The sequence below is a fragment of the Phaenicophaeus curvirostris genome, chromosome 5 (genome assembly GCF_032191515.1).
Source record: "Phaenicophaeus curvirostris isolate KB17595 chromosome 5, BPBGC_Pcur_1.0, whole genome shotgun sequence".
Lineage (NCBI taxonomy): Eukaryota > Metazoa > Chordata > Aves > Cuculiformes > Cuculidae > Phaenicophaeus > Phaenicophaeus curvirostris.
Genome location: NC_091396.1, coordinates 44,933,416 through 44,956,235, shown reverse-complemented (window position 1 = coordinate 44,956,235; position 22,820 = coordinate 44,933,416). Strand labels below are relative to the sequence as shown.

General features: G+C 42.1%; 1 protein-coding gene across 6 annotated transcripts in view; it reads right to left on the bottom strand.

Moving 5' to 3' along the window:
• Window positions 1-22,820, bottom strand: part of ESRRB (estrogen related receptor beta) — a 172,181-nt gene that overhangs the window by 118,801 nt on the left and 30,560 nt on the right. Inside the window, exon 1 of one of the 6 annotated variants that reach the window (XM_069858608.1) lies at window positions 11,230-11,393. The exons of 1 other annotated variant lie outside the window; for it this stretch is intronic. In XM_069858608.1, coding sequence (XP_069714709.1) covers window positions 11,230-11,231 — 2 coding nt within the window. In that variant the 5' untranslated portion in view covers window positions 11,232-11,393. Of the gene's footprint in view, window positions 1-1,006; window positions 1,026-11,229; window positions 11,394-22,820 lie in introns of those variants that run through there. 4 more of the 6 variants (XM_069858611.1, XM_069858609.1, XM_069858613.1 and 1 more) reach the window with 4 other exon arrangements.

Below are 22,820 nucleotides of genomic sequence, written 5' to 3'. Positions count from 1 at the left end.
ACATTTTTCTCATGGCAGAAGGAATTGAGCTCTTAACAGTCACCCTAGAAGGGAACAGGGAGGGAAGAAAGCTGTGCAAGCAAACCAAATTCAACAGAAAAAAAAGAATTGAATAAACCAAGAAGCTTTTCCCACATCTGGCAGCTGTGATTCCACAATCTGGAATAGCTGGTAAACTTAGGAGGGGCGTAGCTATGAAAATATTTGCAGAAAATGGAAGGCCAACACCCCCTACCCTGCCACCCCTAAATCAGTAGTATGTTACCAATAGAAATGGTTTTCCATACTCAGAAAAGATTACAGACTTCCCCCTTAAGGGACATTTAAGCATCAGAGTATTTTTTTTGTCCCTAATAATAAGAGAAGGAAGTGAAGGAGGTCAGAGTCCTGTAGACTTCTCTGCACTCCCTGTGGTCTAGTTTAGGAGACTTAAAAGGATTCAGATTAACTGGGGTGGCTTTGTCGATTACACACAGAGAGGAAAATGACCCCATGTGGAAGTGCTTCCAGGACAGCTGCTTCGTTGGTGAAATACTGCTGCATTCCAGAAAAACTCCTACAGTCAAATTAGCAACTCGAGTCTGCTCTCCACAGAAACGTGCCTTTACCAAAGCTGCAGCAGTTCCCAGATGAATGGGAATCCAGTAGCATAAATTCTTGCTTGATTCCACTTTTAAAATAGAAAAAGGTACAAAAAGATGTTTGTACAATATCAACTCAGTCTTCACAGTCGGAAAATTGCCCCGCATTATTGATGGGCTCAAAAAAAAAAAGGAAAATTTGGAATATTTCTGACTGATATGGAGAGCTAAAACTAGCATGTTTTCCCAACAGTCCAGGCCTGTCATGAGTTTTTTCAGGTCTGAATGCTTATCAGGACTTCAGTGTAAGATTTTGTGTTTGATTCCCATGTGGGTCAGTACCAACCAAAGCAAAGTACTTAAGAAACATGTGAAAGATTACAATCTACATTTGAAACCAATTAGGAGGCACTGTTGCCCCTTACCTGGTCTCTTCTAGCTCCCAAAAGGTAATGCAGAGCTGCCCTCTCACTACAGAGGTGAATTCTGGGCCATAAAGGCAAATTAACTTGGAAGACCCAAAGCACTCATATGTTAAGCAAAACTGTGAGAGGCAGCTTCCAAGCTTACACAAGTTTACGACTGTGGGTTTACAGATGGCTGCAGTGGGGAAGGCCCATGAAATCCCAGGGGGGAAAGACCAAAACACCAAACTACAACTTTCAACAGATAACAGGGCACTTTTTCAGTACATTGAGTTCACACGGTAGGTGTTGTACAAGAAGCAGGCTGCTCCATATAACTACTGAGTGCACAAATGTTTGCGCTCCTTCCTTTTTCTCACACTGGACTTTCATCTTAAAAGCAAAATATGTTGGTTTTTTCCAAATGCCTCCTTTGTCAGGTAAAACCTGGGAAGGTGTTCCCTGATGCTCTGCTGCAGAAGGAAGGTACTACAGGCACATCACTCCTCCTGACTCACAGGACTTCACCTGACTGGTGAAGCCAGTTTCCATTGTCAAAGTTACAAGGAACAAGTATAAGCATGCCAAAGGCCTTGCTGGTTGCTATAATGTTGTGTCCATTTACTTCAAGAAATTTTCACCATCTGGTGATACAAGAATGCAATGCTCCTCTGACTCAACACACCACCAAACCAAAACTCGTCAGCTGACTAAACCTTCTGCAGACCTATGCATTGTAGAGCTTCACAATGTGCTCTTAAACAAATACCTGAAAGCATCCTCTAACCCAGTGCCTCTTTCCCTGTGGGCCTACTTCTGCCCTGCAAATTTCACTGCAAGAGTCACCCAGTCAGTAGGAAGGAACACAGCACCAACCAGAAAGGATAAATTCAGGAAGCATCATTTCTGCTTAGCTCAGCCTTGCTCTCTGGCTGCATTCTTGTCTTCAATGCCACTTTCACAGTGGCATAGCTTTTCTGTCCTAGGGACTTTCACAGTTACAGAGCCGCTGCTTATAACAGTAGAAAAACATTCAGTGTAAAGAAGATCAGGTACCCCAAAATACAGATGCTGCATGCAGGTAACAGAATATCATGTATACAAATAAGTCAGCTATCTGCAAAGAGTGACAACACTGGATCCAGCTGCAAGAGAAGCTGTGGGGACAGCTATGCCAGGTCAAGTTAAGAAGTCAGCCTAGTCCCATATTCTATAGTATCGACCACTAGCACTTGCTCAGGGAAAGACTATAAGAAAGGAGAATGTTTTCTCCGACATTCACCTTGCTGCACCATTGCAGACCTCACAATCAGCATCTTGGCAGCCTGTGGCTTAGGCTGCTCCCTCTAGGTCATAACATGTACTTGCCACAGATGAGTCCACGTGCTCCATAAATTCCTTGTTATCTTTTTGAATCCATCCATAATTTTGCCACTGAATGATGCAGAGGCAAATAAATCCCACAGTTTAATCTTGTGTTATGTGAAATAATATGTCCTTTGGTTTATTTAAAGCACTTTTTAAAAGATAAAAAGTATGACTACAGCTTTGAAAAAAGAGTGAAAACACAGATGCCAGTATAAAGATACAGAGAACGTATAGCAGAGCTCTCTTAGCTGAGAAGGCAGGGGTGATAACTTGACAAAGCAAAGAATTAGGCAGGTTTTACACAGGCCTATGCCTGTTTTTTTTGTTGTATTTTACTAAAGTGCACAGCAAGTAAATCCACCTGTTCCCCAAACAAGCCACACTTGCAGCAATACACTACCACAAATGCCTGTCTCAGTTACCCTCCTCTTTCTTCTAGCCACAGACTTCGTGACTGACTCTACCCCATGGTAGTCTCTTGTCTTGAGTCAGATTGGAAGCTCTTTCAAACAGAAGATGTCTCATTGCTAAATGCAGTAGCCCCAGCAGCAGGGAATGTGTCATGATACAAACAACGTGGGCAAAACCAAAACAACAGCCAAAGCTGCAAGTGCAACTTGGAGCCATAGCCTGAGAGCCAGTTGAAAAGAGGCAGAACAGTCAAAGCATGAGATTTATTAAGTAGTAGATAATAATTCTACATTAGATAATGCAGAATGTTGCAGTCTATATTAAACCCAGTACTATGAGCAATAAAAGTTCAATCAAGTCCCAAAATAAACAGTCATATTCTAGATTATACATTGGGCAATTATCCTTTTTTTCTATAAAAAAAAAGAAAAAATAAGATAGTTGGCATTGTTCTTCAGTTGTTCCCTGAAATCTCATGGTCTAGAAACTTTGGAAAACTTTGGAAAACAAAATCATAATTTTTGTCATGATTCGCTTTCACGTGGTGGAAACAAAGTCAAATATCAAGTACAGCAATAAAGTTGTTGGCAACAGCAAAGAAGATGAAGAACAGAAATTACATATAGGGTAATTAAATGGCTCTGTAATTTATTTGCGTATGTCTATATATACAATGGCCTGACTTAATAAAGAAGCATTTCACAATAGCTTTTTAGCCCTCCTGGCTTCGTGCAAGATTCTGCAATACCCTCCAAATGGTCCCAAGCTTTCTTAGCCTTCTGACCTTGCTACGGGAAGCTGCAGGGACTTGCCCGATATTCCTGAAAACACAACATCACATCCAGAAAGAGAAAGGGTGCAAAGCTTGCTGCATTCTGCATGTTGTGCTCCTTAGACACATTTCATCCATCTATGGGAGTGGTGTAGCAGAGCAAACAAAAAGCACTGCTTCTCCAGCAACTCCTGTCACAGGTGGGCGTTACTCCCTCTGCCAGCCTCAGGCCAGAAAGAAATGCCTGTCTTCTCAGGGGAGGTTTGGAGTTTCAGTGCAAAGCAGGTAGGATGTTTCATCATCCATCTCCCATCAGCACAGATAGATGGCTAGAAGTTAGCATTGGGCTCTGAGGAACAAAACACTCAACCACGCTGTTTCAAGTTACAAGCAACTGGGGGGATGACTGCCAATTGGCCAAAAAGGAGAAGGGAGGTAAAAGAATGCAAAGGACAGTTGCCTTGTGACATGATAACATTAAGACTTAACAGCGTGCTTCATACCAAGACACTGCCAGCAAAGACCGTATAACAACTCACAAACTATCATTTGCAGCCAATGTCCATTAAGCATTATAAAATAACAACACTTGCTGAGCTACCTCTCCTTACATGTACCTATTCCTGGGAGCAGACAGACTAGCGGTAAACTCAACATGTCTAGCATGGGGTTTTTCTGGAATGGGTTAGCAACAGAACAGCTCTTCCTTTGCACTATCCTACACAAACAGAGGATGTTGCTGGTACAAAGTGCTCCAAAGTGGCAGGAACAGCGTTATCACTTCAGTGCTGTTTCCTGAAGGATCAATAAGCCAAGACAATCAATTCTTCTGGCTAGTCCTTATTCCCCAGGAGAAGCTGTGGCTCTCATCCTCTGTCATTTAACCCTTCACAAACATAGCAGCAGCCCCATTAATTCTGTTCTCCTTGAACACACATTTCATGAGACCATGTGCCAGAAGAGACTACAGAGCGGTAAGTAACTGGGTGACAATGGTACTGCGGAGAGGTATGGCCCATAGCTTAAGTGCAACAATAACATGTCTATATAGTGTTCTTTAAGCACATGGACACATCTTGCATCCAATTTCTTTGTGCAGGATAGAGGGTCCCCAAGAAACCATAGGTCTCTATCGCGCACCTCTTCTCTGTGCAGCAAGTGTAAGGTGCATTGGCAGTAGCTGACACGGACAGTCATTACAGAGAGGTACAAAAGGAGAGGCTATTTAAAGGCACACAAACCTGAAGTTTAATCTCACATAGCAAAAAGAGAGTAAGAGTGATAAGATGAAAGCTCAAGAAGAATGGAAGAATCATGTTGTTATTTGCAATGTAAAAACTGTAATAAGGGCTACCACAGCCAGCAAAACACAGTACTGCACTCAGAGCCTGCAGTAACACAAAAGTGTTTTGCTGTGATCATGCAATAGATCATGGAGAATAGACAAGCAGGAACCCCATTTAAGATGAGCAAAATGCATTACATCAAAGGGACTCACCTTAAACTGAACAGGGAGTCTGTGTCAGAGCTAGAATTAAAGAATAGTGAAACAAACAGCGTAGTATAAAGATAAGCCATGAATAAATTTAAGCTGAAGTTTCCACCTAAGAAGCAGTGGGCTTGGGATAGGCTCCTAGAATGACTTTCAGGCAAAGCACTAGGGAGGATGCAGATGCAAGGAATCCCTTCCTAGCCTGTTTTACTCACAAAGTCCTTTCTGTCCTCCCCCATGCAGAGACAGAATTAGCCAATGGTTACAACTTGAGAGCTGCCATACTCTCTACTACAGACTTTGGGACCAAAAAGTATGACTGAGAATCATATTCACATTAGCTCTTCACCAATCTACATGAGTTCACATCACCAACAGAGAAAGGTTGAAATCCCCTTTACAAAGCCAAGGGGACAAGATGCAACAGGGAAGAACTTCTTATTTAAAGAGAAGCAGTAGAAAGGTCTGCCAATGAGAATAACTGCAATTTTAAAAAGCCCAGGAGACTTGGGGGAAAAAAAGGCCTGAGGATGAAGAACAAAGCAAACAAAAAGAAAGTTGTCTGGCAGGCCTGATGGCAGACGTACTCTCTCTTCTCACCCGGAAAGTCACCCTCTAGGTCCTGTGAGCTTTAGAGGGATGTTGATGAAATGCCTATGTTTTAGTATCTGGCTACCGGTCATTTGCTCAGGCCTACTACAAAGAAGAGATCACAGGAGGCTGGGTAAACAAGAACTTCTGGAGTACACTTCCTGCTGATCCAGCAAACACAATTACAAAGAGAAGGAGAATCCATTCTGAGAGCAGCGTGAAGCTCTTGTGAGCAGGATCATTCATGTCTCACATGGCTGAGGGAAGGGAAAGGGCAGAGACTCCTTAATGAATAAAAATAGCCACTTATGCTTCCCTCTTATACATGCTGGGCATATGGTTTCCAGTACTCAGATAGGAAGATTTAGTTGCAAGTTTTTACCCACTAGAAAAGGTAATTTCCCCTAAAGAGACAGCCCTGTTTCTAGGAACTTTCAGGAGTCTGGAAGCCTTAAAACTGTAATTATTTTCAAGTCAACTAAACAGCACTTTAAAAGTTTAAAAAGTTGCAGTATTTCCTTCCCTGAACTACCTACTACTATAACATAATTTTAAGTACTTGTGGCATGCACAGAGGACGAGAACATGGTGACTTTCTATGTAGCTTGTGGAAAAGTTGAAAATCTATTTTTATTCCCCAATTTTTTTTATAAACTCTATATATGCCAGGCAATGCCACACTGAAATACAGCCACCTTCAGGGTAAACAGCAGCAGGTCAACCATAGGATTCAGCATAGCACAAGAAAGGACCAAAGGAAGAGGAAGAGTATTTTGGCTGAGAGGTCAGCAGGGGAAATCTAAGTATCAACTGCTAAGCCATGGCCACAGCAGAATAGTACAGGAAAGGAAAAGGTTGAGGCAAACAGAAAGGAGATCGGGATGGGAAGGAGAGGAAGGCAAAAAAAAAATGTCATATAGTGCTCAGCTCAGCCAGTGAAAGCTCCTGTCTGAGACTGATCTGCTGTGGGTGCCAAATATTAGAGGGAAAGAACACAGTTATTATGTATTTCAAATGCATTTAATAAAGTACACTCTAGCTGATGGTGCTCTCCTCAGCAGGTCCAGGCACAGAGCACAAAGAGAAAGGGGCCTTAGGCATTCACATCAGGTTGCATTTAAATAATTTTTAAACTAGGGCAAGGTGCCAATTCATACCTCAAGGTGCTGTACCCAGATAGACCTGTCAGCAAAAACATCGAGTTCTGTGTATTCAGGATGACCATCAATACACATGGCTTCAGAACCAAACAGTAACTTACTTTTTTAGCCAAAGCTTCCCACTTTTGAGTAATAAGCCTGGCACTTTATCTCAGAAAGAGTCACCAGGACCAAATTCAGACCTAGTGCATAAGACAATGCCGTTGAATGTTATAGCAGGAGTAAGTTAGCCTTTCATCTACTTGTCTTACCAAAATAAGAAAAACTTTTGTACCCAATGTATTTAAAAAAAAAAAAAAAAAAAAAAAGGACAAAGTGGGATAACTCGTTACCAGCACAAAACCCTGTTGTTTCAAGCTATGCTTTTGTGTCACTGATTTGCAGTGGCTGAGCCAGACACTTGGGATTTGTATAACATTGTTCTCTGTAGATCACAGAGCACTTTTGATGGCAGCCACATATTGTTTTACAGGCAGGGAAACTGAGGAATATGGATATGACTTGGCTACATGTCAGAAGACAGCAGGTTTATATCTCCATTCCTTCGCAGGACCTTTTTACAGGAGAGAGTCAGGATCATGGCACAGTCTGGATTTTGTGCAGTTCACCTGCTGCAAACAGATTTTCTAAGTGAAAAAAAGCCTGCTGCTGCTAGCCCAGAATACACCAGGCCTTAGCAACACAGAGGTCCTCTACTTGCTGCAGGCAGGCCAGCCTGCTCTTTTTCAGCAGCAGCAGGGTCTACTCGGGCATGTATGATGAAGTCATCACAAAAGCAATCAGGCATTAATTTGGTCAATCATTCCTATGACAGCAAATCCAGTTCTCCAACTGGACTGCTTGACACAAGACTCCAGCTAAACTGCAGGACAGAAAAAATGGCTCAATAGATACCAGTCTACAGAACAGAAGTAGAACAATTTAGCTATTGACCCATCCACACTTCTTACTCTTTTTTCTTTTTTTTAAGAGTGTTTTAAGAGAGGTTACCTAAGAGTTAAGTAGAACCAAAAATAAATTGCATTAAAAAATTAAATTGGGTCTTCCCAGCACTAACAATAAGAAGGCAGCCCACCCTTAAATCCTTCTCATTTAGGAGAGTATTTATTTGCAGTTGCTATTAGGCTGCTGCATGCACTGCATGTATCCTGCTTCACTAAAGAGGAGGCTTTTTGAAGCATCACTTGACTTTGTTTTAAATATCTCACTACAGTTTCCATTTTAGCTCTGCAAGATGATTATTTTCTCTCACCAAACTGAAGTTATACAGCAGTTGAAAATGCTGATGGCTTAACTGGTTTCCTCCCCCCCCAACCCCCCTTCACAGCAGCCCTGAGGGGTTTTAACTCTTTCTGCAGCACTGAAATCCTGCTTTTGGAGTTCAATGTTTAACTCGCGCTGGGAGACTCATAAATATTCGGAGTCACTCTCTCCCTCTCTGTTTGATTAGGAAATGAGCCTTTAACTCAATGTAATCCCCAAGCCATTAACAAAAAAGCCCTCAACAGCTCCACTATTAGAATTTCACTCCTAACCCACAGAGGATTGAATTAGATTAACATAACTACCCGCAATCTGAGTTTATTTTGTGTGCCAGATAGAAATGTGTCTTCAGGAAAGGAAAAGAAGAGACTGGGAGAGCAAGCATAGCATAATGAAATGTAAAAATAGAGAGATGAGAAATAGATGGACAGATGTACAGGTGAAGTGATAAAAGAAGTAAGAGAGAGCAAGAGAGATAGAGAGAGCTACACAATCTTTAATATCTGGCTGCTGGCTTTGGGGGTTTTATTCAGAAGGCCCCTAAAACCACAGAATTGTTTCAAGAATTGTTTCAAGAAGAGTAATTTTTTCCCCCCTGCTGGTATTTGCACCATATTCTCAGGGATATACAGCAAGACACCTGAGTATGCTGTACTCCAGACACCTGTGCAGCAGATTTGGCACAGGTTTTATTTATAATTCCCAAGAGATGTTATACTCAGCAATGAAAGGAGTGGCGTAAGTAGCAGAATCTGCATGTCAGTCATTACTTTGCAGTCAAAGAAACAAAAAATCTAAGATGAAACAAAAGATGGCTTTTGCTTGCTTTTTAAGGAATGAAAAAAATCATGCAATAGCCCTATGACAAACTACACTATGTAGAATAGGTGTGTTTGGAGGTTGATAGGTGCCTAGTCCACAAAACATGAAAAATTAGCAAAGCAGAAACTACATAACAAAGAATTTCACATAATGCATCAGTCTACCCTCTAACCACAGTTACCTCCTTCCCTCCAAATAGAAGTGGTCTCAAAAACTATTGATTGGTCTGCTACAGGACAGTAGATACTTGGCTGTTTTTTCCAAATGCAGTAATAAAAAGATAAGGCAGATTTAATAGGGGGAAAAACCTACATGCAGTTGAAATAGAAGGATAAAGTCCAGCAATTAAGTGGACGCAACTATTGAACAGACTAACAAATTCTTAAGACTAAATCTTTCGTAGCTTTATAATTGAAGAATTTCTTTGGCACTGTTTGGATTTCTGCAAAAATGTGTAGTAAATGAGTTTTTACAGTAATTCCCAAGTGTAGTCATGCTGATATTTCTGTTTGTGTAGCAACAAAAAAGATTCAGATTTTATTTTTCAAGCTATAAGATGTCTCTTAATTTTCAATTTTTATGGGGACCTCAAACCAGCTATGATAGATTCTTTGTTAGTTACAGAGTCAGCAGTTTTATTTCTTTAATGCCTTTCAGAAAAATCTCTTCTCCCTTTATTACACAATAACGTTGCATTGTCAGAGAGACAATAAATGTAATACCATGCCAAAACAAACAGAAAAAGGACTTAAAAATGAATGCATTTAAATTATTTAAGTAAAGCAAAATGCCTTAATAGTCAAAATGAGGCTTCCCACGATGAGGATGTTCAGGATAACAGTTTTATTTAGGGGCTGGGGAGTTTCATAGCAAGCAGTGAACTGTAACAATCATTTGGGTTATTTGTGTATGTAAATTCACCATGTTTATCCCTACTTCTTAGATCTAGAATTCTAACTGAAAGAAGGAGGATTTATATCAATAGCTAAACAGAAAAAAAATCAATTAACAGAAAGAATTAATTTTCAGTCTGTGTATTTTGTTCCTAGAACTTAAGTTAAAAACTTTGAGTTTTAGAAGATGTACATCAAAGAAATGCAAAATAAAGAACAAGTCTACTTGTCATCTTTCTACAGTCATCTAAACAATTACATTATCGTGTATTTCTTAGGACTTGATATTTTAACTATGGAACAGCTCTGGGTTTATTACTCTATTTTTATTAGACACTTTTCCCTCAAAATTATTTTAAGTTTAGTTATCTTTTCTTTTAGTTGTTGTTACTTCCAAAAATGGTCAATTGTAGAGGGAAAAAAGTTTTTAGAACATATATTTCATGAGTAATGTATACTAAAAAAACAAACATACATGGGCATTTTGGGGAGTACACATTATAAATACAAGAAATCAAGAAGTTTTTCTATACCTAAAAACAAATATAGAACCAAAATTTTGTGAAAGACGCAACCCAAACCTCTGAGGCAAAAACACGAAACAAGAAAAACCTTTTTGTGTTTTAACAAAAATGCTGTTAAAAGCTGTTAATAAAAAAGAGTATCTAGTTGTTGTCATCTCTCTCTTCACATTCCTGTTAAAAAGTATTCCTACAATATATCATTGTTCAAATATTTTGCTTTTTGGTTGCTTTAAAGCAAACAGCTCATTGACTATGAGAGAGCAAGTTCCTTCCTTGATTGCCTGTGCACAGACTTTGCAGAGACTTGCACCCCTCTTTTGTCATTGAGGAGACTTCAGATGCTTCCAGACTTAAAATTAAAGAAACATCAACTGCTCAAACATAAGTGCATTCAGTAAAACTAAAATTTCATTTCACCTCCCTCCTAAGAGGTTTGACTTGGGGGGAGGGGGCATAGTAGGGGAAGGTATAATAGAGGAAAGGGTGTCACTTGGTTCTCTTAAGAGGACTGCTGAAGTTTCCAGGTTTGCCTTTACCAGCATGGGATAAATAGCACCTGTCCTTGGTAAGCCCTTAAGCAGAGTTACATTATACGTTGACCTTTTTGGAATGCCAGCAAACCTGACTGTTTCTATTCCCAAAACAAAACTGTTCCATTCAAACTTTCATTTGCTTATTTCCGGAGGAAAAAGCCACTCTCAAATAGTGAAACCGCTTGATCTCTACAAAGTTCTGAACCAACTCCTCTCCTTGTGGGTCACACTGACCTTCCTTTGACAGCACAAAAATAGAAAAAAAAAATTACCTTTAACCATACTGAGATGCTGCCATAATTTTTAGCCCAGATACAAAGATTAGCACAGAGTAACATTTAGATCCAAAAAAACCCAAACCCAAAACAAAAAACAAACCCATAAATGCAATAAAAGGTAGAAGTTCACTACTTACATGCTGCAGGCTGAGAGATGAAGCTCGAGGCTGGAGTAGAATTTCCCTTGCCCTCAGGTGTTTCTAATTGCTGATTAAATATCTTTTGGTTCCGCCTGCACCAGCCGACAGTCCCCTCTGCGTCTCTGCCTCTCTTTGTGACTAGGACACAGTACTCTGAGTCCCAACCTATAAATAGATCCCAGCTCTGTGATTGATATAACAGGCAGCTGACAAAAAAAAAAAAAAAAAAAAAAAAGAGAGAGAGAGAGAGAGTGAAAGAAAGGGGGAAATAACCAGGTCTTAAGCAAAGCAGCAAAGCTGGGCTTTTAACTCAACACTGTGCCCGGGGAGGAGTCCCCCACAGTCACCCGTGGGCATCAGAAAGAGAAAGTGCAAGGCAATTACTTTCCCAGCAGCATTACAGCAACTTGAGGCATGTAAAGCGAGTGAACAAAATTCAATGCACAAAGAAGGAGAGGGAAAACACAACTAGCAGACTGCATCTAATACTTTTGCCATTTAACAAAAATAAATGTCATTTTGAAAATAAGTTGCATATTCTGACAGAATGAAAGAAGAGTTCAGAGTCAAGTTCTGGGGTTGGTCCAGGCGTGCTTGTATTTCTGCTGCAGAATAAACTAGGGCTAGTGGGTAGGTTAGCAATTTAACAGCTCGGCAGTCTGCTTAGTGTCTCTGCCCACAAACACTATTTGATGAAGCTGTTCCTGAAAACAAAACTGAAGGCATTGATAGTACCTCCCCTACTGACTTGGAAGAAGTTACCTAGCTCTCCAGGACCTGAACAATCATTCCTGCTCACGTCCTTGTCTGCCAGTGGAAAACTGATGAGTTATAGATAGCAAGCAGCACAGCTCTCCTGCAGAGGCTGAGCTGGGAGCTCACCATCTGGGCAATGATTTGAGAGAACGCATCAGGAATACTTCTGTGCTGGTCCCCATTAATAGACATAGGGGTAATGGCGCTGGATTTTTCCACATCTCTACAGATTGTCATGGTAAAACCACAGTCAGGCAAGGCCAAAAGCTTTTCTAGGAGGCAGCTGGTTCTCCAAGCCTTCACCAACTCCTAGATATTCATGATCTTTAGTAGAACCTTGATAGCTATGCAGTTTCACAGTGAATGGATTCAAAGGCAAGGCAATTCTTCATGAATACTAGAGGAAGGGCAGGAAAGAAGAGGGAAAACAGCAGGCAGTGAGAGGCATAGCAGCTTTTGCTACACTGCTACCTTTGGCAGTATTTCCTACAATCATCCCTAGCACTATCCACAGCTCTCCAGGCAAAAGTACTAGTGCAGACAGAGTACCAGATCCACCTGCCTTATTTTCAACATATTGCTAGGCTTGCTTGAGCTGAGATGGTAAAGAAATGCTGAACTTGTAAAGAACAGGATAAAATCCTTATGCAGCAAGCCCATGCTGAACTCCACGGTTCTTTGGCTCTGTGGCTAACGCTACCCGAACTACTAAAGCTAGTTTAGGCATGTCTATACTGCACTGCAGCTATTGCTGTTGCTGGAGTAAGGTTAGTTCAACAGAAGCATCAAGACAAAGACCCAGCACATCATAGCCAAGGTCTCAGTTAAACTGCAGATGCTGAATATGTTGGAAGATAGACTCATTTCCTCTTTTCGGGCCAAATCCTGCTGTATGCATAATTCACCTCTATTCAATATGCTTTATGGCTACACTGGTAGGGTTTAGTCAACAAGTTTTTCAAAAAAATGTCCTTCTCACAGGACAGGGGCTTGATGGAGCACTGGGCAAAGACTCGTGACATTTATACACGTTCTTTAGCTGAGCTACTGCCCTATGTGAAGGCTGGCTTCTCACTTTACTACTACTGCATATCCTCCAGCTTTAAAAAAATAGATAACAATACTTAACACTGCACTTAAAAGCACTTCCATATCTACAGATGAAGACCTACAAATGAAAAGGGGTTCTGCTTTCCCTCTGCTTCTTTGAACATTGAAAAGAAAAGTATATGATAGGCTGAGCTCTAGTGTAGAAGCACAACTTCAATTCCCTGCCAGTTTCTGGTCCTTCACTTTCACCTAGTTGAATTAGATCTCAGATAAAAAATTACCTGACCAAACAAATAAAATTCTGAATTTCTGCCCTCTTATTTTGGCTGGCAAGTAGAAGATGTTCGGGGCTTAAATACAGAGAGCTGTGAAACATTGTACACTTCCCATTGCCATCAGAAGGAATTTTAGAAGCTCAGTGCACAGAATAATCAGGCACAGCAGATTAAGGTCCCAAAACAAGGGCACCTAAATCCAACAGTCACTTCTGAAAAACTCAGCTTTAACAAAGGCATAGTCACATAGATCCTTAATGTAATACCACCGTCAGACTGTTGTTTGCCATTCTATCTTGCTGACATCCGATGTTCTTCAAGTACTACTCCATCAAGCCTCGTGTTGTATACAACAGCATCATGTCTGCCCCATTACATTGCCATAAGCCAGATAGAAGCCCAGGGAAACACCAAAATGTAGTCTAAATCACAAGGATACTTTCAGCACATCTCAATGCAGTAGCTGGGGAGCTCTGTTCAGTACTCGGGTTCAGTGATTATCATTGGCATCCCATATCCACAGCAGAGCAAGACCTGGGCACGCATTAGTCCCCTATCTTTCCATTTTCTGCTTGGAGGATAGAAGGAGGAGGGACTTGCCAGCATGTCATAGTCAGCTAGTATGGGTGAACCTTGAATGGAGTCAGCATTCCTCCATTCTTCCTCTCTGCCATTAGACAGCAGGATGTGCGACTTTATTTGCTCCCCACTGGGGTATCCAGCTATCCAGAGACAATCTGCTTTATGTAAAACTTCAAACACAAGTCACCTACTCCCACTGCCAGCACCTTTGTGCATAAACACCTCTTAATTCCAGCCTCCATACTGAGGCAGGGATGAGGCAGGGAAACAATCCAACAGAGAGGCCGAGAGACTGAATGCCCACTTCAAAACACTGCAAAAAGAAATACAGAAGATTTCAAAAGCACCCTCCCATATTTTAAAAAAGCAAACAAAAAAAGATAAATGTCAGTGACTTGTAGACTGTATGAAGGCTCAACTCTTTCCTTGAGGCACCCAAGTAAGAGACATTGTAAAGTGCAAGTGCAGCTTTACAGTCTTTTCTACTTGTTGTTTGGGAAGGTATTTTTTTAAATGATTCTAGCTAGGACCACTTTCATCATAAGCCTGTATTTCAGTCCCATATTTTCAAGTCTACGGCAGAGGTAAAATTTCAGTGCTTAATTTTCTTCAAACAAAGTGTTTGAGCTTAACACGTATAAATCTGGGCAGAATTTGCTCAGCTGCATACAAGCTGTTACAGAAGAATGCAAAATATACTTCCCCTCTAATGACAAAAATAAACGAAAATTCACAGCTGACCTTTTTAGACAGGGACACAGCAAAACCAGCTGAAGCTTGAAAATACTGGTCCAATCAATTGAATCTTCCAATTCCCCATATTAAACCACACAGATAGTCCTTGTCCCTTCTTCCATGAGCCTCAAGATACTTCTGTGCACACCTGCTTTATGTGCCATGAAATGCAGGTATGAATAAAAGTTTTAAAATATAAGCTGAAAATCAGCTCTACAGTCTCCAAGGCTAGCCACAAACTGAGAAGAATAATTGTAACACACACCAATAAGTTTCTTCAGTAGAGTCATGCTACTTCGAAAGAATTTCGCAAACCAGACATGCATCAGTGTCCTGCTGGATTTAGCAGCCCTCTTCCAAGAATGTGGAAATAATACCAAGATAAGGAATTAAAGATAAACAAAAGAAGAAGTTAGACTAACAATTCTCTTCTGGATGCTTGGCACACGTAGTGTGACTCTTGGATCTGCTTTAACAAGTAGTTAAGTATACTATGCATTTTGATACAAAGCGTGTCCTCTGGAAAACAGCAAATGCTCAAGAGGGAAATGCTGATATTATTGCTAGGAGTTTAGCTGGTTTATTTCCTTATTTGATTTTAATATTGCAAACTTCATAGTACTTCAACGTTCTTTTTGTGTGATACCAATATCCATAACAGGGTATTTTTTGGCACACACTGAACCCAAAGTTCATATGTCTGCATCCATTACTTTCATGTACCCTCCAGGATGGTACATGCCACGTTGCCATGTCAAGTCTCTGTCATCACCAGAGAAAGTCACACTGCTCAGTTAATACACTCGTAAACTTTGCTCCTTCTTTAGCCAAAAGTTATTTTATTTATTTATTTTATTATTTTTCAGGAATGTGAAAAATCTAGAAGCTCTCTACTAGATTTAGCCATTCCAGCTTAATACATTACCACTCTCCAGATGCGTGCCATCTAGAGATTAGGATTCCAAAAGCTCTTTAGCTGAAGGGAACCCACAAAAACTTTCTGAACAGCTTCAAGCAAAGCGCATCGGGTTAGGACTAAGGAACTTTCCTGGAATAGGCAGCACACAAATCTATTCTTCCATTTCCAGAGCTGTGGGCAGAGAAAAGTCTTTACCTGGCATAGCTATTTGTAGAGTTAGGCAATGAAGATGCATCATTTGTGGCTGCTCAGCAGAGGTTATGCCATTGTCTTTAATGAGAAAAGGAGCGAGCACAGAATGCTACTCTCCCATGGTTTTCTGAGTCCACCAGTAATAACAATGCACTAATGAAAAATGTCTTGTTCTAGGCAACAAAACACATACCAGAGTGCATTCAGAGACTATCCAGAGCGAGCATACAGTTCTACATGTACACAGAGAAATAAAATCTGCAAAGATTTAACTAAAGCCTGCAAGCACTAGGACAATCATTTGCTGCATTACATTTAAACATGCAACCTTTGCCAGTCTGTCATGTACAGTACACAGTTTCTTCTACCCTTACCTCATTTAGATCCATCCTAAACTTCCACTTCTACTGCAGAGCCTTTGCCTAAAAGGGCTTCTGTGTTTACACCCAATAAAAAGCAACGAAACAGAATAAGGCTTCTTGGATATACTCCTGCCTAATTTGTGTAACCATATTTTCTCTCTGGAAAACACCAGCATTTTCTTCTAATCACATGCTGCAATTCGTTTCACCTGTACAGGGCTGTCAATTCCATCATTTGGGGCTGGCACTTTTTGAGCTTTCGACTTGATGCAGATGCTTTGCAGAAACTCATCGTTGTTATTATACCACTTGTTTGGGACCTTGTTTAGTACCAGCAAGTCCACACCTGTGCTGGCAGGGCATTAGCTGGGCATTCAGACAAATCTCAAAGCAGCCCTGCAGCCTACTACAGTCAGCTTCAGGCAAGATATACTGTTTCATGTTCTCAGTGACCTTGACCAGGGTGGGGAGGGAGACCAAGCATGGTGACTGTCACATTTAAACCAGTTTTGGTGCCAGATTACATAGGGTCCAGGATTGCCAGAAACAGGTTCCCCTTGTGTTTATGTTTTTGTTTTGGTTTTAATTCAGATTCCTTCAGCAACTTCTACAAAACCCAAACAACTACATTATTATCACAGATGAGGTTTGGCTCCAAATCTAAACCCCTTACAGGCAGACTGTTAGCTCAGCTCCCCAGAAAATCATCACTGTTTTCCAAAAGCCTGTGTCATGGGGGTTATTACCACTCCCTCTTCTCCTCTCCAAGGAGAGGCTCCATTCTCTTTGATGGTGTGTCTTGCTTGATTAAAAGATATTTTCAAAAAACTAAAAATGAAGGCAAACAACTGATGAAGTTCCTTAAAGGAAGGGGGTGTTCCTTGCTGCAGACACATAGGTGAAGAATAAGCCTTTCCGGGAGAAGCACTTTGTGTGCAAGCTGAGAGGCTTCAGGGCTGCTCACCTGCCTCCAGCCCCACTGAGGACATGCCTGCAGGTCGGCATAGCCCACTGGCGGCCTCAGAGGAAAGCAAGGTGCCACACAAGTCCCTTAGCCTCTAAAGCGAGGACATATGTAAAGAGAAAGTCTGCAGTGGATGCCTTATGAGCCCTCACCCAAAGTAATAGCAGTGATCTCCTGTCCTTCCTTATCTCCCAGTCAAGCTAATTGTGTCTGAAAAGCCCTTACCCCTGCCCTGAAGCTGGGAGCCTCGCTGGTCCAAAGGAGAAGACATAGCTCTCATCCCAATCAAAATACCATTAGTCAAATGTCTCTCGATGCGTTGTCTGTCTGTGGCAAGGGGCTGGCTGTGGGGTGGCTGCAGGATGGCCTCTGTGCAGAGTGGCTGGGGCTGCCCAGTGCTGGACATCATAGACTCAAACTGACTTACCACAGGGCATGGCTGAGCCCTACAGCCAAGCTGGTAGCACCTGGGGGGAAATGGGTTTAAGAAAGGGCAGAAAATGCCACATGGGCAGTGACGACTGAGAAACAACCCCATGGACAACCAGGTCAGAGCAGAAGGAGGGAAAGAGGTGCTCCAGGTGCCAAAGCAGACAGTCCTTGGAGCTCCTGCAGAGACCGCAGTGGAGATGGTGGGTATTTCCTGAAGGAACTGCAGCCCACCACAGTATCTCACAAAAGATAAAATAACTTGCTTCGTTCAGTAGCTCTGCCTGTGCACGCAAGAGCTAGGCAAGCAAGTGCTCCCAGCCAGGCGATCTCCAACCGACACAGCCAGGGCTCCTGCTCCAGGCAGGATACACCACAGGAATAGGCAGGAGGAGACAGGACACCAAAATAACCCTGAACATTACAGAAAACTGTCTTTTTAGTGTGGGAGAAACTTTTCTCCCACACAGATCACACCAACACCCTACCTACAACTAACTCCTAACTGATGAGGGCATTAAACCATGGTATTTGGGAAGCACTTGAGGGCACACATGATTTTTGCAGATACGGCAATGTGTATGCCGGTGCCTGCCTCAATTCCCTCGCTGGCAGTGAAGTTCTGCAACCATAATATCACTCCCTCACTGTCAGTAAATCAAACATGAAATGGCAGACTAAACATTGACCTCACAAAAGCTTCTCCAGCACATAAAGCAATGGCAAGGTTCACTTGCACCCCAGGTGGGACTGGGATCCATGTTTCCAGTTAATGCCTTTCAACTATATGGCATCTAAGGTCACTTCTGGGCCCGCTCTGTAGCTGCCAGGCCCTTGGCAGAGTGCTGTACACACTTGTAATGTGTCAAACAGGCACAGACCCAAGTAAAATCCCCCCCATCACTTGCCTCTTTCTTCAGGCTAACCATAGCAAGTTCTGCTGAACTTTGGCTCAGCTTCACCTTAAGTGAGGGAGTTCCTCCCTCTTCACTGCAATTCTGCATGGTCTCCTTGGCCACTTCACCCCATCCCTTCAAGTCCTTCTTCATCTCAATGCTGCCAGTCATCTCTGAAAGCTCTCCTGACCCAGAGGCCCTTCCCGCACTGATGTCTGGAGTACCTCAAAACTCAGAGCATTGCCTTTCTAAGAGAGTGGAGAGAGGGAAGGGGAAAAGAGCAGGAGCCTTTTCTTTAAAAGTAATTACAAAAGTAGTTAACCCTATTTGCAAGAAAGAAGGGTTTTGCAAAAGAAATTAGCATTCCCTTCCTCTGCTCCCCAGGCTGTCAGAAACTCAGCTCCCCAGCACTGAGCTCATCCCGGATAAAGGAGCAGGGTTACAGCACACACAGAGCAGGGAAAAGCTGCAGGGGCTGTCTGTGGTGCTGCTGAGATTCATGGCTAGTTTCAGTAACTCAGGATTTGATCTGAGGTCTCTTTGCACTGAGAGAAAATGAAGAAAGGGCCACATGCATGGTCCAAACAGAGGTGGCAGTGCCAGGGAGTGCCAGGATAATGTGCCCAGTGCTCAGGCAAATGCACTACAACTGCCCCCCTCAGCCAGTTGGAGCTACATGCTGCCAGCCAACAGCCTTCAAGGCTGAGAAAAAGCCAAAATCTCAACAGTTTCCCTACTGCCAGCCTTGGCATATACCACCAGACCGTATCTGCCCATTGCAATGCCTTTGAGGTCCCGATGGGGAGCACACAGTACCCACCCCCACACACTCCTGGAAGGGCTATAAGCTGCACAAATGTGCCCTGCAGATCACCACAGATATTCAGATCTGCTGGAAGCTGAGCTGGAGCTCAGATGTAGCACAGTCTATAACAAGCTATATTGTCCTCCGTCCACCCCACCTCTTTTCCACTCCCCACTTACCCCCTGTAAAAGGACGTCACATCCAACGAAGATTAATGAGGGGGGGCGAACCTGTCAAATTCTTAACCTCAAGTGGATTTACCCAAAGCCCCTTGGAAACAGCAGCTTGAAGAAGGTCTCTGTGGAGTTCGCGTTTCAGATGCACACATTTGGTTGCTCAGGCCCTTGCTGCCGCTTTAGTCTGTGCTCTTGCCACACCTGGACCTGTCCTTGCCTGGAATAACCAGTCCCTTCCATCACTTCTGCCTGGGGCCTTGTTGCTGCTGCGAGGTGAGGCCCAGCTCCTTACCAGTTCCCTCCCTTGAGGAATGTGTCACAGGTATGGCCTCACACATACTCACTCACACGTGGCCTGACTGTGACTGCCCACTGAGCACAGAGGAGAAGATCACAGTAGCTTCTTCCCTAACACGTCATGTACCATGCAGCTCTCCTGTGCTTACAAGCTTGGGAAAAAAATCCTCACCGTGAAATCATGGTGCATTTTCTTAGCACCTCTGTGCAACATTAAGCTCTGGGCAAGAAGTTGTGAGTTCAGCCCTCTGTGTCTTTGCAAGACAGGGGCAGTGGCATCAGAGCACTTTGCAGCCAAGTAGCAGAAACTCCAGGTGAAGCAGCCCCATATTTATGTCACACAGCAAAAAAAGGGCATGGTAGCAAACCAGAGCTATACAGGGGTAACTCAGCACGCTCTGAATGAGCTGGTTTGGATTTTGGCACAGAGATAGCTTTGTTAATATGGACTTTATATCCAGATGAGAACCAGGCTGTGTTAATATAAATAGAGAGCACTGTGAGATTGTATCTAAGCTGTCACTGCATGGTGCTCTCCTGTGTGCTGTAAATACACCTTTAAGTAGCATTGACAAGAACAGAACTGCTCTCTCTTGAATACATCATGTGCCTTGCTAAGGGAGCCTGGGATTCATTCGCCTGGCAAAACCCCATCAAAACTTGCAGGACAGACTGCCTTCTGCTCTTACAAACCCTGTTTTCCAGAGCTTGCTGTGCTACACCTGCATCATTTTTCTAGAGAAGTTTCTTTTTGCCACATTACCAGATAACACAATTCACATTTTTAAATTTGTAGAAACAGAATGTTAGAAAATGTACAGCCTGTGGAATTTTTTTCACGTCTCCTTCTTAAGTTTCTGAAGAAAAGAGTTTATGTTTTTAAAAAGTTGTTTTATTCTTCACTTTCTCACTGGTCACTAGCTCAGATCCAGGCAAAAAGAAAGGATTTAATTAGGAGGCAGGTGGACTGCTGGTTGTAACCACAGGATGTTTCACATTTCTCAGCTGTACCAGCAAATTCCCCAAGTAAACACTCCTAAAGCTGAGTTTTGGAAGAATTGTTTTGAAGTCTTGTATATTAATTACTATTGTTCTGAGCAGTGGTGGTAATTTGGATAAATCATTACTCACTCTGGAAAACTTTAATCAAAGAGCTAAAAAGACTTGACACCAGAAGCCACAATATCAGGAAGCAGCCCCCTTCCCAGAAATGCACCTCGAGTACCTCTTTCAAAGGTGATTTCTTCAGCCAGGTTCTCCATAAATGCAAACGCATTTCACCTCATTCTTCAGAATGTGTGAGTCTGTGCAGAGAAACTGCTTCTGTATTGCTCCATTATACTTGGGAAATGTTACCTGTTCCCCTTGCAAACATTCTTAAATGAGTCATGAAGATGGACAGCCTCAGTGGTCCACATAATGGCAAGATGGCAAACAAAATCTATTCAGCCATTCACCTTTATTTCGTGGTACAGAGCAAACAAAAAGTAAGGAAGTTCTCTGACAAAAAAAGTCATTAAGGCTGTGCCACGACAGAGATGACTACATAGTTACTGTTCACCTCTGAGAGTTAGTTCCTTTTTCCAGATGCCTCATAAATGATAATTTTTACTACGACTAATTACAGACACGCTGTGGTGACTCCCCAGCCAGACTTGTAACCCTTTTATGTTATTGTTATTATTATAAGAAGCACTCAGAACCTGGGCCCTTTGACACTACACACCACGCATATGTAAATATGCAAATATGGTCTCTGCTGCAAATACTTTGTAATTTGAGGCCTGGTCCACATGATTTTCATATAAATGTAACTATCCCACTTCACAGGAATGATTTTATAAGAATATTGCACTGAACAAAGTTATATAACTATAGCCACATTTATGTTAACCTAGCTTACATCTCCAAAGAAGCTATGCTGAACTAAGTATGTCATACTGAAGTAACATTCATGCCAGAACTGTACCAGTTTAACTATACTGGGATCAAAAATCACAGGGAAATCACTACTCACATAGTCTGTGATGATGAAAACCGGGGCACACATAAGGAAGAGGACAGAAGATACAGTCAGTACAGACCTGAGCAATTTCACATCTGTAATTTGACTTGCCTCTTGAAATAATCTTTGACTGAAAATTTCGGGCATGCATTGCCTTTTCAGGTACCTGAAAAGAAGATGCCTTATTTCCAATAGCTTTCTCTGTTGTGTCTCACTGGCTTTTCAACTGTGTTATACTGAGACTGCAATGTTCCTCACCTCTTATTAAATTCCAGTGAATCCACATGCATTAGCAGCATTATGAATATCCAGAAAGAAGGATGCTCATGCCTTATTAGTAGTCACTAGAGACTCGATGAGAGACACTGACCAGCCAATAGATCCTCTGATGCACATACAGTGAGATGTGAGCCTCAACTGAACTCTTTTGTAATTGGGGCATTTGGACAGTCCCCGTCCCATATGGATTTCCTGGACTCTAATAGAGTGAGCTCATTCTGCAGTCTTTCCCTAAGGTATAATAATAAGGTCTTCCTCCTCTACCTATCACCTATTTCATGAAACTTGTGTGAACTTAATACCTGTCAGACTTCTGACTGGGTACAAAATGCGTTGGAAATTAGATAACAGGCTCAAAAATTACACAAACTCACTCAGTGCAATCACACACTCTATATTCTCTTTGAAAAGCAGGCCTAACAGTAAGTCTGACTTATACTGACCAGGCATTTTTCTAAGGAACACAATGTTGCAATATAATCTGAATTACTTTTTCTTTAAAACAAGCAAATAAACAAAACCCAAACAAACATAAAACTCCACTCCACTTTTAAGCCTAAAAGAGCTGAATATGGAATTGAGAGCCCTCACCCGTGCGGTGCTCAGCTTCATCCTGCTGCACTCTTCTTGCACTCCCATACCCCTCCTTGCTGACAAACATGTCCCACCTGGACCACGCTCTACTTTACATGTAGCATAAGAAGAGGGCAGGCAAAGGCTCCATGAGTGCTCCTGGATTCTATGATTGGTAGCAGATTTATGGACAACAGTTTCCTTGGCGCCCAGCAGATGTGCATGGGCTAACAGCAATACTTCACATGCTGATAAATTGTTAGTTTTGTGCATAAATCCTTGGAACTGAAAGC